General features: G+C 45.5%; 3 protein-coding genes across 3 annotated transcripts; 2 read left to right on the top strand and 1 right to left on the bottom strand.

Annotated features, from left to right (window-relative positions):
* The first annotated feature begins 3,920 nt into the window (after positions 1 to 3,920).
* On the top strand, positions 3,921 to 5,510 carry LOC146722279 (uncharacterized). Its single transcript, XM_085485056.1, has one exon. The coding sequence runs from the start codon at positions 3,921 to 3,923 to the stop codon at positions 5,508 to 5,510; it is 1,590 nt and encodes a 529-aa protein (XP_085341182.1).
* A 101-nt stretch (positions 5,511 to 5,611) lies between these two features.
* On the top strand, positions 5,612 to 7,833 carry LOC146722278 (uncharacterized). Its single transcript, XM_085485055.1, has 3 exons — positions 5,612 to 6,251; positions 6,588 to 7,223; positions 7,322 to 7,833. The coding sequence occupies exons 1-3, from the start codon at positions 5,612 to 5,614 to the stop codon at positions 7,831 to 7,833; spliced, it is 1,788 nt and encodes a 595-aa protein (XP_085341181.1).
* Positions 7,834 to 13,660: 5,827 nt separating this feature from the next.
* LOC146722277 (uncharacterized) lies at positions 13,661 to 17,767 on the bottom strand. Its single transcript, XM_085485054.1, has 4 exons — positions 17,723 to 17,767; positions 17,194 to 17,509; positions 15,230 to 15,478; positions 13,661 to 15,000 (listed from the first exon to the last, which is right to left on the bottom strand). Exons 1-4 carry the CDS (start codon positions 17,765 to 17,767, stop codon positions 13,661 to 13,663), a joined length of 1,950 nt encoding a protein of 649 aa, XP_085341180.1.
* Positions 17,768 to 18,229: the final 462 nt, after the last annotated feature.

Below are 18,229 nucleotides of genomic sequence, written 5' to 3'. Positions count from 1 at the left end.
AGATAAGCTTATCTACTGATAAGACCCCCTCCCCCCCGCGTGACGTCACCCCCCTCGCCCCGGATTCCCCCCCCCCGCCCCGCACCCCCTCATTGCCCCTGAGTTAGAACCCCCATAGTATACCTACTTTTTTCGCAAGTTCGCAGACTTGACCTTACTACGGACAGTCTCGTCCCGTAATTCCGAGTTTTATTTCGCATCTATAACTTGTCCAACGGATGGCTCTTTCGCTGTTTCTGGTCGCGAGCTATTCAAAGTTTTATTGCAAGGAAGTAGTTTCCCGTGACGACTATGTCCTATCAAATCCTCTCTTCCTCGCTCAGCGCCGCGCTATCGCGTCTATGTCACAGTCGGTCGTATATAATGAACGTTACGAGGTACTTTTAAAAAAAAATTCGCTTCGTACCCTAATTGAAAATTTCAATAACGCTTGTTTGGATCGTTTTTAAAATAGTGCTTTCTTCTCTGAGCTCGCATGGTTCTCTCCTCTATCATTGAAATCGTATACTTCTTGCAAGTTGGTCTACCGTTTCCAAAACTTTGTGCTGTCCTCACAATTATATTTCTGCTTTATGCATTGACTTCTCATTTGCCATGTGGGCAGTACTTTGCCTTGCTTGGTATGGCGGCTCTAGTTGTTTAATTCCTTCTTCAAACATTTGTATGTCTCGCGTTTTCAAAATCTTGCAATGGCTTTACTCTTTCATTTAGTAAATATATGCCCTGTATGCAGAGAATCTCTTCTCTAAGGTGTATGTTTTTGCATGTATAAGTGTGCATGCTTTATAAATTCCTGAAGGCGGTGTCTCGATGTCCCGTCTACTTTCGGGTATCATCATTCGCGCTTCTTTTTAGAGAACATATATTGTCGTGCAGTCCTCTGCTGTCGATTTTCGTACGTCGCGCTCCGTCCGTTCCTATCATACGAGGCTCGTAATATCGGCACCTCCCTTCGTTCTTCTGTTGTGTTGCCCGGCGGCTTCTATCCTATCTATACGTTATTTACTGGATGTAGCTCTGCGTGTATAGCTTTTATTGTATTAGGTATTTGGAAATTTTCCCCGGGCGCTCAGACGGAGGGTTTGTGACGCGGCGTTTTAAATTCTGTCCCATTTGGGCGGGTTTGTCTGAGTATACGTATTTCGCCTTTTTCCCGGCTGGCGAATAATCGCGTCCTCGTTTGTCATTTTCTTCTGCCATAGTATTTCGCTATAATTCTTTGGGGTCAATTTTACACGATCGTTATGACGTTAATAAAATTCTCTCCGCAAAGATACCTTTACTCAAGTTCGGCTGATATAACGGTGCAAATCACAACGCGGTTTTGTCTTGAGTTAACTTAAACAGAGTCGCAGGGTTCGGATTATTTGGGAATATACTCGCGTCAAAACTAGTAAACGGAAATTCTCGTTCGTTTATTACGTTCGGAAGTAACTCGGTATTATTTTCGTTTGACAAGTCGCTGTCTAAATTTCTACGAACGCTTTCGAGATTTTGCGCAGTTAAAAGCAATACTCGCGTTGTTAACCGTACGGGTGTACTATGCAACCACGATTGGTTTTTAATCGCTTGTCGGGGTGTTTCGTCACCTTCTGACATTCACGCAATCAAATAAATTCGGACTTACAGTATTACGGCTCGCATCGTTACGCTTTACACGGGTCGACTGCGGCTGCTGCAACTCGATCACTCGTGGGCTGATAACGGCTGCTCCTTGTTGATGCGCTGTCCGTGAGGTTGTCGTAGGTCGGCGTTGTTCTTGGACGTCGGCGATTCCTGTCGGTCTTCAGCTGCTTATCGCTCGTAGTACTGCTTGTGTGTCCGTTCTCTTTCTCTCCTTGTCGTGGCTTCTGCTTGTTTCCGTCAGTGTTACTGACGTGCTCGTCTAACACTTTTTATAATTTTTATGTGTTTTTACAGGTCTTCGTCGCTGTGGATGATGGGGACGATGTCGGTTCTGTGGCTGATGTAATCCCACCGCTGCCACCAATTGTTGTGTCTCTGGTGAGACACAAGGAAAATTCGGGTCTCAGCCGTTTAAAGAATAGGGATCCTAAGGATCAGCGGCGTCTCCACTCCGGATTAGTCTCGCATTAGATCTCAGTTTTTTCAATAAATCTTTATTTCCTTTAACTCTGATGTTGATTTAATCCTGAATTTAGCAAGTTGTACATTCGGTTAGGTCCGGATTAGCGACTTGTCTCTCTGGATTTTCGTTAGCGACTGCCTTCATCGCCTCGCTCTCCGTTCGCGGTGGTCTCCTGTCTTTTCCACATCTTTTGGGGGAAGATGTAAAAAAGCTCTCCCATTGGCTAATTTATTCACGCGTTTTTTATCTAGGTGCAAGCAAAGCACGTTAACTCTTCGCTTGCGAACCGCGGTTTCCGGCGTGTCGTTTATTTTCTGTCGCGTTTGCGTCTTTTCGCGATAAGCGCTTTGCGAGAGCGTGAGAAACGTTTCTCAAACTGTTATATAATGTCAAATTACTAATTTATTACTAATATGATATTTAATATAATATAGTTATAGTCATTCGGACTATAACATACGGTAACATAATATGTGAAGACATGTTTAAATTTTTTATTGTCATTTTCATCTCTTTTGTCAAAACTATTAGTAATATTATATTACATGTAATCTTTTTTTAATATTGTTGAGGTGTTGAGGCCTTCGAAAATCAAGAATAATATTTACGAAGTAAGTCGAGAAATTATTTACAAAGTAAGTCGAGCAGATCGACGTATCACGCTATTGACCCATGAATTACACGAGTTCATCACGAGCTTCGTCCCTTTCTTCTGAATTTGCCAAGCAGAGTTTACGCGGATTTTCGAGCAGAATTCGCTGAGCTCCGATACAGTACGGACATACAATCCTCGCAATCTCTTAGTCCTTACAATTTACCGCTTGCCTCGGTTTTTGTTACCACTTATTCACTCTCGTTAATAAAGTGAGTGCTAAATACGATCTCGAGTACTTTCTTTTTTATGCTGTGAGCCTTCTGATAAGGCTGCTCCAGCCTCCGCTCGAGTGAGAGCGCAATTTACGCAGAATCGCGAAACTCGAGTCTCAACAAATTTGGTCTTTCGAGCCGGATCACAGCCGAAGAGAACACCTTGCACCGGAGAACCAGGCGAAAGGAACGCTCGTCAGTAAAACGCCCGGATCATGGCTTCCACGGACGTTGACGATTTCGAGGAGCTCATCGCTAAGCAGACCCAGCTCATGAATTCCGTCAATCGAGCTCTAATCAATTTTAAGAAGATGGGTCAAAGTAACATGACTCATGCCGTCACCGTAAGTCGCCTCGCGCGACTCAAGGAGCAATTCAACGAGATCCGGGTACTGGACGCCAAGCTGCAAGCAACCGCCAGCGGCAAAACGAAGGCCACGGATCTCTACTTCATAGAAGCTCAGTTCGTCGCATGTAAGGACAACTACAACGAGTGTAGCGACTACATGGCGGAGGTAGCAGCAAGGACGAACCCTAAACTAGCCGCTGAACATGCCCCCGAATCGGCCGCTGAGCGGCCGCTGCACACGCAAGTATCGACATCTTTGTTGGAGCTCGTCCGATCTCGCGACTTCCGCGCATCGAATTGCCGGTCTTCGACGGGTCCATACATCGGTGGGAGACCTTTCGCGACCGTTTCAAGTCAATGGTCATCGACGACCTTTGCTTGTCCAACGTCGAACGCATGCATTATTTATGTTCGGTACTCACCGGTGACGCGAGCAACACTCTGAATTATTTAGCCGTCACCGACGACAATTTTGCGGTAGCGTGAAACATTATCACATCTCGCTTCGAAAACAAACGCCGATTGATCACCGCACACTTACAAACGCTCTGTCAGCTTCCGCAAGTCGCGACCAAAACCTCACGAGAAATACAGACCCTACGCGATAAAACCAATATGTCAATACAAGCGTTAAAAAATCTTGGTCGTCCTGTTATCCATTGGGACGATGTCCTTGTCTTTTTGGTTTCGCAAAAATTAGACAAAGCGTCCCGAAAAGCATGGGAACTTAAACTCAGCGATACCGTAGAGTTTCCGTCGTATTCCGAACTGGATAAATTTCTCGAGAATCGCATACGCGCACTCGAAGCCATCCTTTCGATGAAAACGAACAACGCGGCCGAGTCAACGACGGTAAAAACGAAAGCCCGAAGCGTCGCCGCGCACGCAACCACCATCACAAAATTCGAATGCTCAGTGTGTAAAAAATCGCATCCTCTATTCCAATGCATGCAATTCTTATCATGGTCCCCTGCGCGTCGGCACAAACTCATCAAATCGCAAAAACGATGCTTTAATTGCCTCGCCGCCAATCACTCAATTAAAGATTGTAAAAACAAACATCGGTGCCGAGAGTGTCACAGCAAACATCATACGCTGCTTCACCTCTCGGACACTTCAAGGTCATCACCTGAGGATTCGACAACAACAAACAATTCGGCCAAAACCAAAGCGAGCGGAGACATTGTATCGCTCACGATTTCGCGCGCTACGCAATCCGCGCCAGTGGTGCTTCTCGCCACTGCACGAGTCCGCGTGTTCTCAACCAACGGAACAGTCGTTCGCGCTCGGGCTCTCGTAGATCAAGGCTCCGCTGCGACTCTTATATCGGAAAGTTTAGCGCAATTGTTAAAGGTACGACGAATTAAGCATCCAATACGCGTAACAAGCATCGATCAATTATTCTCAACGGCGCGTCATCTCGCGGAAATTAAAATTAGTCCCGAAGCAAGCGATAATCCGACGTTTTCCGCCAGCGCTATTATTCTAAAATCATTGACGACCTACGTTCCACCTCGCGTTCCCTCTCTCGCGCATTGCCAGCATCTCAACGAAATCTCTCTCGCTGACCGAGATCCGAACAACTCCGACCCGATTGACATAATAATCGGTGCCGATTTACATAGCTTAATTATTCGCGAAGGTTTGCGAAAAGGACGGAGCTCCGAACCGATCGCGCAGAATACAGCATTAGGCTGGATTCTATCCGGGCCTGCTTCCGAGCCACTTCCGCAACCACCCGTGCACACGCATCACAGTGCGATCGCTAACGACCTTGACCTCACTCTCCGTCAGTTTTGGGAGGTGGAGGATCTCCCGCAAAGTACTTTCTCGAGCCAGAAAAAAAAACAGTGCGTAGAACATTTTCTCGCTACGCACTCTCGCCTACCCGACGGGCGATACCGTGTCCGCCTTCTTTTCCGTAACAGTCCGCCGACGGACCTCGGCGATTCCAAAATCGCCGCTCTCGCTAATTTCGCGCGAGTGGAGAGTCGCCTCCATCGCGACCCTCCAAAGGCAAAGGCCTACGCCGTGTTTTTCCAAGAATATAGCGATCTTGGTCACATGCTAAAAGTATCCTACACGGAGCCTTCCGAACAGTCGTCCGCGTATTACATCCCGCCGTTACTCGCGATAGTAGTACGACGACACGACTACGCGTCGTATTTAACGCTTCCAGCCGTACCAGCACGGGCAAATCCTTAAACGATTACTTATTAACTAGAGCCAAATTACAGAACGACCTTTGTGCCGTCATCCTACAATGGCGTCGATATCGCTACGTTCTGTCCACCGATATAGCAAAAATGTATCGCCAGATCCTGGTGGATCCGCGCGATACTACCTACCAGCGAATTCTGTGGCAAAACGCGTCAACCGCTCCCGTCGAGGAATATCGACTCCTCACCGTAACTTACGGCACCGCGTCCGCCCCTTTCTTAGCGCTCCGCGTTCTTCAACAACTGACAACGGATGACGGTTCTGAGTTCCCATTCGCAATCCCGGTGATGCAGCGTCACATCTACGTCGACGACTGCACGTTCGGCGCGGATGATCTTGACATCGCTCGACAGACTCGCGACCAACTTATCGCCCTCCTTGCGCGCGGCGGTTTTCGCCTCCGCAAATGGGCAAGTAATTGCCCTTCTCTCATCAGCGATATCGATCCCACCGACCACGGCCATGCGGGAGACAAGGATATCCATGAAGATCATTCGTTAAACATTCTGGGCGTCTCCTGGTATCCGCAGCAAGACGTTTTTCACTTCAAAATCAAAATGCCGGCGGAGTCCTTCGTTCACATTAAACGCGCAATCCTCGCTACAATTTCGCGATTTTTCGACCCCTTGGAATGGGTCGCTCCCGTAATCGTCACCGCGAAAATTCTAATTCAACGATTGTGGTCCCTCAAATGCGGATGGGATGAAAAAGTCCCACTCGACGTGCGTAACAAATAGATCGCGTTTCAATCGCAGTTCCCACTACTCGAACGGATTACAATTCCGCGCTGGACGCAATTCTCACCCGACGCATCCAAGGTCGAGTTACATGGATTCGCGGACGCGTCCACGAAAGCCTACGCCGCCGTAGCGTATTTGTGAGTCGTCTCTCCTAACGATAAGATTGAGGTGTCTCTGTTGGCAGCAAAATCCAAGGTCGCAACAATTAAAACTATCAGTGTGCCACGCCTAGAACTTTGTGCGGCGTTGCTTTTGGCGCGACTCATTCATTTCATTTGTTCCGCGTTACAATTCCCTAATTTCAAATTTATTTGTTGGACAGATTCTACGATTACATTAGCGTGGTTAAGACAATTGCCAGCGCGTTGGAAAACATTCGTTGCCAACAGAGTCGCTCAAGTGCAACAGCTGCTGCCGAACGAAACTTGGAGACACGTTCCAACGAAAGACAACCCAACCGATCAAGCATCGCGCGGACTCTTTTCCTCCATGATCCGCGACAACCTCCAGTGGTGGCAAGGCCCGTCGTGGCTGAGCCGCGCTCCGGAAAATTGGCCCTCGACCGACTCACTCGAAGACCCGAACACGTTCTTCGAGGAGCGCCCCCCCATCGCGATAAATACGGCTTGTCACGCGGACGCATGGAATTTAGCATCCCAGTTTTCGTCGTGGTCCAAACTTTTAAGAGTCACGGCGTATATCCTGCGCTATATTAATCGGTTGCTAAAAGGAAAACTCAAGATCAATCACCATCCGTACTTTTACCTTCCAATTTCCCTTCTGCTCTCCGCAACTGAAATTCAAGCCGCTGAGCGCTATTGGTACTCTACGATCCAAAAGGAGGTGTTTCCCGAAGAATTATCTATTCTATGCAAAGGAAAATCTCTTCCAAAGTCGAGTCCGCTCGCTTCTTTAACTCCCGATTTGGATGAACACGCACACATGCGAGTGCGCGGACGTTTGCGGAATTCGACGTTGTCTAACGAGATGCAACATCCAATCATTCTAAAGTCGCATATAATTTTAGATTTAATTATACGAGCCACTCATGTCCAGGCGTGTCACGCCAGACCAAAGCTGACTATCGCGTTGCTCTGACAACAGGTTTGGATTCTTCGCGCGCGATCGGTCGTGCGCTCCGTTCTACTCAATGCCTGGCTTGCGTGCATGAGAAAGCTCTAGTTTCGGAACAATTTATGGGTAATCTACCGGCTTGCCGAGTCACTCCAACGCCGCGAGCTTTCGTGCATACCGGCGTAGATTACGCTGGTCCACTCACGGTGCGTAGCGCGCCCGGTCGCGGCCACAAATCGCATAAGGCGTACATCTCCTTGTTCGTGTGCATGACGACCAAGGCGATGCACTTAGAACTAGTCTCCGATTACTCCTCCGATGCGTTCGTTGCTTCGTATCACCGATTCGTCGCTCGCCGCGGTATACCCTCCGCGCTTTATTCCGATAACGGCACCAATTTTCGAGGCGCTGAAAAGGAAATAGCCGCTTCCGTTAACGCAGCAACTAACAACGGTGCTTTTCGAAACGAGCTTTCCGGAGAAGGTACCGCTTAACACTTTATACCTCCCGCTGCTCCCCATTTCGGGGGACTCTGAGAGGCCGCGATCCGAAGTGTGAAACATCATTTAAAGCAAACGATCGGTCTACACACCCTCACTTTTGAGGAGCTCACGACGTTGTTGTATCGTATCGAATCCTATCTCAATTCAAGACTAATTGTTGCGGCTTCCGATCACATCGACGACTATAGTGCATTGACCCCCGGGCATTTCTTAATCGGCGATAGTCTTCGAGCTCCACCGCAAGCTAGCTTGCTCGACGTCAATGAGCAGCGGTTGTCTCGCTGGCAGTTGGTCCAACGATTGAGCAAACGCATTTGGAAAGCGTAGAACACGGACTACCTCCATACGTTACAACAAACGTCCCAAAATGGCGAGCAATCCAGAACCCGCCAAAATAGGCAAAATTGTATGTACTACGAGGTTCGTGTCTCCCCCTTAGCCGATGGACGCTCGGTCGAATAACGAAGTGCTCTCCCGAGCCGACGGCCTTGTACGCGTCGTCAAATTAAGACTGCCGACTCCGAATATCAACGACCGATTACAAAATCAACTTCCTGCCGTCGACATTAATTTCGAGACGAATAAACCTCCGCCACGGCGGGCGGAATCGCATCCGATCAATAGGGCGTAAACTAACAAGCTCTTCGGACGCGCCCTTTCTGTACAAGCGTGACACACGTTGTAACCCTTCTAGCGTTAAGAATCTCTGTAACTTAAGCGTCTTCAATCATGTAATCGAATGTAATTAACATTCGAGGCGGGCGGTATGTTGAGGTGTTGAGGCCTTCAAGAATCGAAAATAATATTTACGAAGTAAGTCGAGAAATTATTTACGAAGTAAGTCGAGCAGATCGATCGTATCAGCTATTGACCCATAAATTACACGAGTTCATCAACGAGCCTTCGTCCCTTTCTTCCGAATTTGCCAAGCAGAGCTCGCTCGGATTTCGAACAGAATCGCTGAGCTCCGATACAGTACGGACATACAATCCTCGCAATCTCTTAGTCCTTACAATTTACCGCTCGCCTCGGTTTTTGTTACCACTTATTCACCTCTCGTTAAGTTAAAGTGAGTGCTAAATCGATGTCAAGTACTTTTTTTCGTGCTGTGAGCCTTCTGATAAACGCTGCTCCAGCCTCCGCTCGAGTGAGAGCGCAATTCACGCAGAATCGCAAAACTCGAGTCTCTACAAATATGTTTTTAATAACATGAAATGGAAAATTATTATTGGTTAGAATGTTATTAATAATTTGAATATTGTTCACTATGAAATTATTGTCAGACAGTAGGAATGGCTCTATCGACTAAGTTGGTTAATGAAATGAATTTTGTATTTGAGTGGGTGCGCGGTAAGAAAATTGATATATAATCTTCCAATAAAAGTGGTTTTTATACCAATTAGTGATTAGTCTCCTATCATTACATCTGATGACACTCGTGTCAAGAACATAAAAACAATTGTCTTTTTCAATTTCATAAGTAAATATTTAGCCGATGGTGGTAGCCATTAAAACTGATAACATTTCATTAACCTTAGAGCGTGGTGAAATCGTGAAGATTGTATCTGTAGTATCTGTAGTACACAGGACATTAAAAGTCAATGAATTTACACAAAGGTTTCTAAATCGTCCAGACAATATCTGCCAAAATAGAGTGACAATGAAGAATCCATCGGGCTGCCGAAAATTATTTTTTAAGTTCTAGCGATTCACTTTTTCCATAGCATACGGCTTGCCTAAAATTCATAAGAAAATATTCCATCAGTATTAATAGTTTCCAATCAAGCAGTTTTAACACAGCCTGTACCCCCTTTAACTACACATTTACACAACATTTTAGTGACAAGTTTACCTAAAACGAATAGTCAAGTAAATAATAGGTTATAGTCCCGAATGACTATAACTATATTATATTAAATATAGTTTTAATAATACATTAATAAGTCGGCTATTATACATCATTTGAGAAACGTTCTCAACGCTCTCTGCGAAGCGCTTATCGCGAAAAGACGCAAACGCGATGAAATAATAAGCGTTACACTGAAAAACCGCCGATCGCAAGCGAAGAATCAACCTGCTTCGCTTGCACCTAGATAAAACGCGTGTGAACAAAAAATTAGCCAATGAAAGGCTTCTCTACATCTTCCCCCGAAAGATGTAGAAAAGGGCAGGAGACCACCGCGAACGGAGAGCGAGGCGATGAAGTCAGTCGCTAACGAAAATCCAAAAGGTCAAGCTCGCTAATTAGAACCTAACTAGGAGTCGAAGACAAGCCGCAGAATATAAACTATCACCTGTAATCTGACTATCGAAAGCGAGCATACTTAATTAAACCACCCAGGTGGGATTACACAGAATTAAACCAACTCAAGAAATAAGGGAAATAAAAGATTTATTCTGATAAACAAGCGAAGTTAGTCAAAGTGGAGACGCCCGCCGATCCTAGGATCTCATCCTTCAGTCGACTGAAACCCCAAAATTTTCCGTGCCTTCCCGGAGGCACAACAATTTAATGGCAGCGGTGGGATATTAGCCGCAGGGCCGACGTCGTCTCCAAAATCCCCCACAGCGGCGAAGACCTGTAAAAAACACATACAATTATAACAAGTGTTAGACGGGCACGTCAGTAACTCTGACGGAAACAAGCAGAAGCCACGACTAAGAGAGAACGAGAGAGCGGGACAACATAAACAATGCAACGAGTGATAAGCAGCCGAGAATCGAAAAGGATCGCCGACGTCCATGGACAACGCCGACCTACGACAACCTCACGGGCAGCGCATCATCACGAGCGACGACCCGCCGTATCTATCACCAACACGGAGCCGCCGTTATCAGCCCACGAGCGATCGAGTTGCAGCAACAGCAGCCGACCCGTTATAGAGCGTAACGATGCGAGCCGTAATACTGTAAGTCCGAATTTATTTGATTGCGTGAATGTCGGAAGGTGACGAAACACCCCCGACAAGCAATTAGAAACCCAATCGTGGTTGCATAGTACACCTGTACGGTTAACGACGCGAGTATGCCTTTAACTGCGCAAAATCTCGAAAGCGTTCGTAGAAATTTAGACAGCGACTTGTCAAACGAAAATAATACCGAGTTACCTCCAAACGTAATAAACGAACGAGAATTTCCGTTTACTAGTTTTGACGCGAGTATATTCGCAAATAATCCAAGCGACTTCCGTTCAAGTAACTCAAAACGAACCGCGTCGATTGCGACCGTATATCAGCCGAACTCCGAGTAGAGTATCTTCGCGGAGAGAATTTTCATTAACGATCATACGACAGCGAAATATTCGATCCCGAAGAAATTTATAGCGAAATAAATATGGCAGAAAATACAAACGTGAACGCAATTATTCCGCCAACCGCGATAGATGCCCGAAATAAGCATACTCCGACAAACCTTGCACAAATGAGACAGAATTTAGACGTCACGTCACAACAACCTCCGTCGTAGCGCCCGGAGAAACTTCACAAATGCTTAATATAATACAAGCTATACATGCAGAGCTACATACACTAAACACACGTATGAATAGAATAGAAGCCGCACAGGCATACACACACACAGACGAACAGCGGGAGTCCGATTACGAGCCTCGTATGACTTACGGACGGACTGAGCGCGACGTACGAAATCGACGGAGTACTGCACGACAATATATGTCTCTAAAAGAAGCGCGAATGATGATACCCGAATTTGACTGTATATCGCGACACACCGCCTTCAGGAATTTCTAAACGCATGCACATACAATGCAAAACATACATCCCGGAGACGAAGAGTCTTGATACAAGGCATACTATTTACTAAATTAAAGGGTAAAGCCATGCAAGTTTTCGAAACGCGAGACATACAAACGTTTGAAGAATTAAAGCAACAACTAGAGACCGCATACCAATGCAAGCAAAGTACTGCCCACTTGCAATTAGAATTTAATTCGCTAAAGCAGAAATATAATGAGACAGCACAAAATTTCGGGCAACGCGTCGACCAGCTCGCTATAAATTTATACGATTCAATGATAGAGGGAGGAAACCAGACGAGCTCAGAGAAACGCACTATCTTACAAACGATCCAAACACAAGTGTTTTGTATATTTTCTTCTTTGGGTTTTATCGGAGCTATCGCCTAGTTCTCTCTTGTGGACTGCGTCGATAGGCAAGGATAGATAGCAGGAACTAGTCTCTTTATTCTAAGTAAGAATACGTAATTTTTATTCTTCGGATCACAAATGTTCTTTCTCGGGTTTACCGGACGGCTCATCGTACCAGACTCGCCCTCCGTGCCGCATCGCTCCTTTTTAAACGGAAACTCTCTCCTAATTCGGCGCTTCGCCCTTGTGGACGCAATAACAAACTGTCGATGTACACAATTACAGAGAGCTCTCAGTAGCGTATATCGAAGGCGCGCGGGGATCACGGAAATTTAATTTTTTCCCAAACATACCCCTCGGGTTGAATCGCCAAGGGATTCAAATGACAGTCAGGGGTAAATCCTTACACATTGAACTGCAATCATTGGAGGACAACCTGCAGAATTAGATTACGCTGAACCGTCCGGACTTACCGGCAATTTACAGAGTTTAACAATAGGTCTTACAAAAGTAGAAGACGCGGTCTTGACCTGAGCAAACTCGCACCAGGCCATCCTTGTCAGGCTTACATTCGATGATTCTCGCAAGTTCCCATCTGCAGGGAGGTAAATTAGGATTTTTTATTAGAACAATATCGTTTATGCAAAATTCATCAGATCGATTCTGCCATTTAAAACGCTGCTGCAAGGTGTTCAAGTAGTCAAAACTCCACAATTTCCAAAATTGCTCGTATTTCGCACGCATTAATTGCCATCGATCGAGTCGTGACTCAGAGATATGTAAGACGCTCGGACTCGGAATCGATTTAATGGCGCTACCAATTAAAAAATGCCCTGGTGTAAGCGCATTGCAAGAATTTACATCGTCATGAAGTGCGGCGATCGGGCGCGAATTCAAACATGCTTCGATGTTACATAAAAGCGTGGTGAACTCTTCGACCGTAGGTGTGCAGGAACCAAGTATACGTCGCAAGTGGTGCTTAACACTCTTAACACCTGCCTCCCACATGCCCCCAAAATGAGGGGCAGAAGGCGGAATGAAATGCCATTGAACTGGCTTTGACGCGAACTTCGCCTGCAGATCTACGTCGGCTTGAGTCTGTCGGATCGCTGTAACAAGTTCGCGATCCGCGCCTTGATAGGTAGTCGCGTTGTCGGAATAAAGATCGGATGGAATGCCACGACGCGCTACGAACCGTTCGAAAGATGCGAGAAACGCAGCCGTGGAATAATCATGAACGAGCTCTAAGTGTATAGCTCGTGTAGCGAGACAAACAAATAGCGAGATGTATGTTTTGTGCGACTTACGTCCGCGGCCGGAAGCGTCTCAAATTGCGAAGGGGCCGGCGTAATCAAGTCCCGTATGGCAAAATGGACGGGACGGAGTTACTCTAAATGTAGGAAGGTCGGCCATAAATTGTACGCCGGTTATGGCGCGATGCCGAGTACATGTCACGCAATTGCGGATACAACCTTTTACCATGCTTCGCGCCCCCAGAATCCAATATTGTTCTCGCAACGTGCGAAGCATTAATTGTATACCGCCGTGAAGTGTATCCTTATGAATTTGATCGATAATGAGCTTAGAAAGGTAATGTTTTGGAAGTAGAATCGGAAATTTACGATCATATGAAAGGTCAGACAGTTGAAGTCGACCACCCACGCGTAGGATACCGGAGGGATCCAGGAACGGATCGAGAGAATGGATGGAGCATCAAACTGGTAACCTCGACTTGGCTTTGAAAGCGACGATTTCTTTTGAAAAGTATTCCGTTTGCATCTGTTTAATCCAGAATCTGTGCGCGGTTTTTATTTCATCGACTTGCAAAATAGAGAGACCTTGAGCAACATCTGGGACTCTCGTTCGAAACTTGAACCGAAGGACGTATGCGGTGACCCGTAGTAAGCGTGGCCACGTGGAGATATGATTGAAGGATTCAAAAAGTTCCGCTCGATTTGAATGATGCGAGTGGACTGCATTTGACGCTTTCAATTCGGAATCATCTTCGGTGCAACTTATCGTAGATTGAACTGGCCAATTATCCTCGTTAAATTTCAGCCATGCCGGGCCGTTCCACCAGGAACTGGAAGGCGTTAGCTGAGCTGGATTTATGCCGCGCGATGCGCAATCTGCGGGATTATCTTCTGTTGGCACATGCAGCCATGTCGCCGTAGGAAGCTTCGTTTGAATAGAAGACACTCTGTTAGCTACAAATACTTTTAAATCTGATGGAGCCTTTTGCAACCATGCTAATACGATTGTCGAGTCACTCCAGCAAAACACAGGAATGTTTTGCAATTTCATCACGTCAATAGTAAACGAAATACAGCGTGCTAGCAGCTGAGCCGCACAGAGCTCGAGTCGTGGAATCGAAATCGTTTTAATCGGAGCAACCTTGGTTTTTGATAGGAGAAGTCGAACATGACTATCGCCAGAATTCGTGACAATTTTTGAATAGACTACCGCTGCATAGGCTTTAGATGAAGCGTCGCAAAAGCCGTGTAAATGCAAGCACTGAATGTTACGCTCGAAGTCTAACCAACGAGGAACTTGCAGAGTCGTCAAGTGTAACATCTTTTCGCAAAAAGCATTCCATTCGGTTGTTATTTCCGCAGGAAGAATATCATCCCATCCGTAGGAAAATTTCCACAGTTTTTGCAGTAGAATTTTGAGAGATATCGTGATCGGAGACACCCATCCGAGGGGATCGAATATTTTCGCTATCGTCGAAAGGATTTGTCGTTTCGAAATGTCGGTAGATGGTGGACGGAATTTTATTTCAAAGGAGAAATTATCATCGCAAGGTGTCCAATGAATACCGAGTATTTTTAATTGTTCACCTTCTTGGAAAGGCTTGGAACTTGCTAGACCGTGATTCGCAGGATTTATATCTTGTAGAATTTCAAAATCGTTGCTGGCCCATTTTCTGAGATGAATGCCTGCGCTTAGTAAACAGCCGATTAGTTGGTCGCGTTTTTTAATCGTGGATGGTTTATCATCGCCTCCGGATAGGACATCGTCAACGTATATTTCATTTTGCAAAATTGCTTGAGCTAGTGGAAAACGCGAACTCTCGTCGATTGAAAGTTGTTTGAGCACGCGTTGGGCGAGATAAGGCGCGCAGGCAGTACCATAAGTAACGGTATTTAATGAATAAGTATGGACTGGCTCGTTCGGAATCGTACGCCACAATATTAATTGATATTGGCGATCGTCTGAATGAATCTGTATTTGTCGAAACATTTGCTGAATATCAGCGGAAAAAAACGTATTTGTACAAACGCCATTGAAGAATAATCGCCGGAAGATCGACTTGCAACTTTGGACCAATCATAAGATGGTCATTCAAAGAAGTGTTATTCGAGGTATTTGCCGAGGCATTAAACACTACACGAAGTTTGGTTGTAGTATTGTCCTCGCGAATAACTGGATGATGAGGTAGAAACGTCGGTTGAAAGAAGCGTTGCACGTTTTCGATTTTTTGCATATGCCCAAGCTCTTCGTACTCGTTAAGAAAGTCGACGTATTGCCCTGAAATTTCCCGAGAATTGGCTAAACGTCGCTCTAGTTGCGCGAGTGAACGCGTAGCTACTGACCTTGACTCGCCGATCTTTATCGGAGGACCAGACTTGAAGGGTAAGCGGACAACATAGCGCCCTGAAAAATCGCGCATATGTGTCTCTTGAAAATGTAAGTTGCAACGAAGATTTTCCTCTGAGAGAGCGTGTGTCGTTGGAATTTCTTCCAGCTCCCAAAAACGTCGGAGTTCGAAATCGAGATTGCCAGAAGTTGCTTGGTGAACGTGAATTCTTTGGCTATTTTTTTTGGTTTGAAATAGGACCCGAAATGATCCACCCGAATATCGTTTCTTGCGCAAGTGTAGCATCGTTAGAAGCTTTCATTAAGCCACCCATCATAATTGAACCGTATAATTCGGCCCCGAGAAGTACTTCGATTGCATCATTTGAGCTTGGATTTGGATCGGCTAGATTCAATTTGGAAAGAAACGGAATCTCTTGTAATTGGAAATGAGGTGGAATGTACGCTGTAATTTTTGGAACGACCAATGCTTTGGTATGAAGAATCGTATCATTTTTATTAGTCGCGCTGATAGAAATAGAGACGGCATGTTTGAACGCAATTAGACGTAGTGTCACCGATGCCAGATACCTTTACGCGTGTTGAAATTAAGCGAGCTCTCAACATTTGAGCGACTCGTGACGAAACGAATGTGGCATCGGAACCTTGATCGATCAGTGCTCGCGTGTAAACATATCGACCGTTTTCTGATCCTATACAAACACGTGCGGTAGCCAGGAGCACGGGTTTAACTCCCGCGTTCACGTGTGAATGTACGTTGGACGCGTTATCGCATTGTCCAGAGTCTGTTGTTGTCGTTAAACTTGACCTTGAATTCTCGTGTAACAAAGTATGATGTTGTCTTTTACATTTCAAGCAAGTAAAGGAACTACGACAATTCGAAACGTAATGACCTTTGGTCAAACAATTTTTGCATATATTATTTTTTTGAACAAACTCTAGTCGATGCGAAATGCTTAACGCTTGAAATTTCTCGCAATGCATTAAACGATGTGTTTCGGAACAAAGAGCGCACGTACTCGCGGTGTTTGTATGGTGAGAACGCACTATATTATTTTTTCGTGCCGCATTTGGAATCGAGCGAGCACCGGAACTCTTTTCGGATGAGTTTCCGTTGGCGGACTTCGAGTTATCTCCGTCCTTGGATACAGCCTCAAGCGAACGAATTTGTGTATCTAGAAACGCGTATAGTTTTTCCATCGTAGGATATCTCCTCTCTGAACCTAAGCTGACTTCCCAATCTTTTCTCGTCAAATTGTCTAGTTTTTGTACAAGAATGTAGACTAAAATCATATCCCATTCATCTACAGAACATTTCAAGGCACGCAGAGCATTTATCGATTCCGATGAATTGGAGCGTAATTGTTTTAACCCGAACAGATCGTTAGACGAAACATTAGGAATGGTAAATAAACGTTTGAAATATGCGTCAATAATAACGCGTTGATTTTCGTAACGATTCGTGAGTTCCTTCCATGCAACATCGAAATTACTATCGGTTAGAGAAAGATGGGAAATCAACTTAGCAGCGTCGCCAGTAACCGCGGATAATAAATATTGCAATTTCTCGACTTGCGATATGGAACGGCGATTTTTAACGAGCGCAAGAAACAAATCGCGAAACGTTAGCCACTCGGTTACATTACCGGAGAAAGAAGGCAAGTTGATCTTCGGCAATCGGATCTCGTTAATGGACGTCGTTGCGGCCGCCGTTGGTACAAGAATGGAAATTGAAACGACGTTGAATGCCTCGAGTTTTTCTTGAAAGAAGTCGTAGGCTTGCATGTACGAGACCTCCGCCTTGTCTAGCAGCTTGCTCTTGAAGAAGGGAAGCTGTGCCGCGTCTGCGTCGGTTGCTACTGCCTCAATGATAGCGGCATTCTCCTGGCATTTATTCCAGTAATTTTGCAAGAGTTGAAATAGTCCTTTAGTGATGGCATGAGTTTGATTATCAACTCCAAGCTTTTGGAAATTCGTTATTGAGTTCGTTAAATAACGTAAATTCGTATCGAACGCAAATATTGCCTTGTCCATTTCGATCTATTGTCTTGCAGAGCTCGACCTTGTAAGGTAAACACGGTGTTGAAATGGAGAACGTATGTACGTGAGTCGAAATACTTCCTTGTCGTACGGAAATTTTTACTCGGAATGTAGCGCAATTGTTGAATGGCTCACTTGAAGTAGTTGCACTGCTTGCACGTGTATCTTGTTTGAATCCATCCGTTAATTTCTCGACACAGATCCGGCTCGAAGGACCATGTTTTGTATATTTTCTTCTTTGGGTTTTATCGGAGCTATCGCCTAGTTCTCTCTTGTGGACTGCGTCAATAGGCAAGGATAGATAGCAGGAACTAGTCTCTTTATTCTAAGTAAGAATACGTAATTTTTATTCTTCGGATCACAAATGTTCTTCTCGGATTTACCGGACGGCTCGTCGTACCAGACTCGCCCTCCGTGCCGCATCGCTCCTTTTTAAAGACGCGGAAACTCTCTCCTAATTCGGCCCTTCGCCCTTGTGGACGCAATAACAAACTGTCGATGTACACAATTACAGAGAGCTCTCAGTAGCGTATATCAAAGGCGCGCGGGGATCACGAAAATTTAATTTTTTCCCAAACAACAAGCATTATTAAATTTTCAATTAAGGCTACAAAGCGACTTAAAAGTACTCGTACGCTCACA

The sequence above is a fragment of the Nylanderia fulva genome, unplaced genomic scaffold, assembly GCF_048542155.1.
Source record: "Nylanderia fulva isolate GAGA-0341 unplaced genomic scaffold, ASM4854215v1 Scaffold338, whole genome shotgun sequence".
In the NCBI taxonomy this organism is placed as follows: Eukaryota; Metazoa; Arthropoda; class Insecta; order Hymenoptera; family Formicidae; genus Nylanderia; species Nylanderia fulva.
The sequence above is the reverse complement of the archived record's forward strand: the minus strand, read 5'-3'. Positions and strand labels throughout refer to the sequence as shown.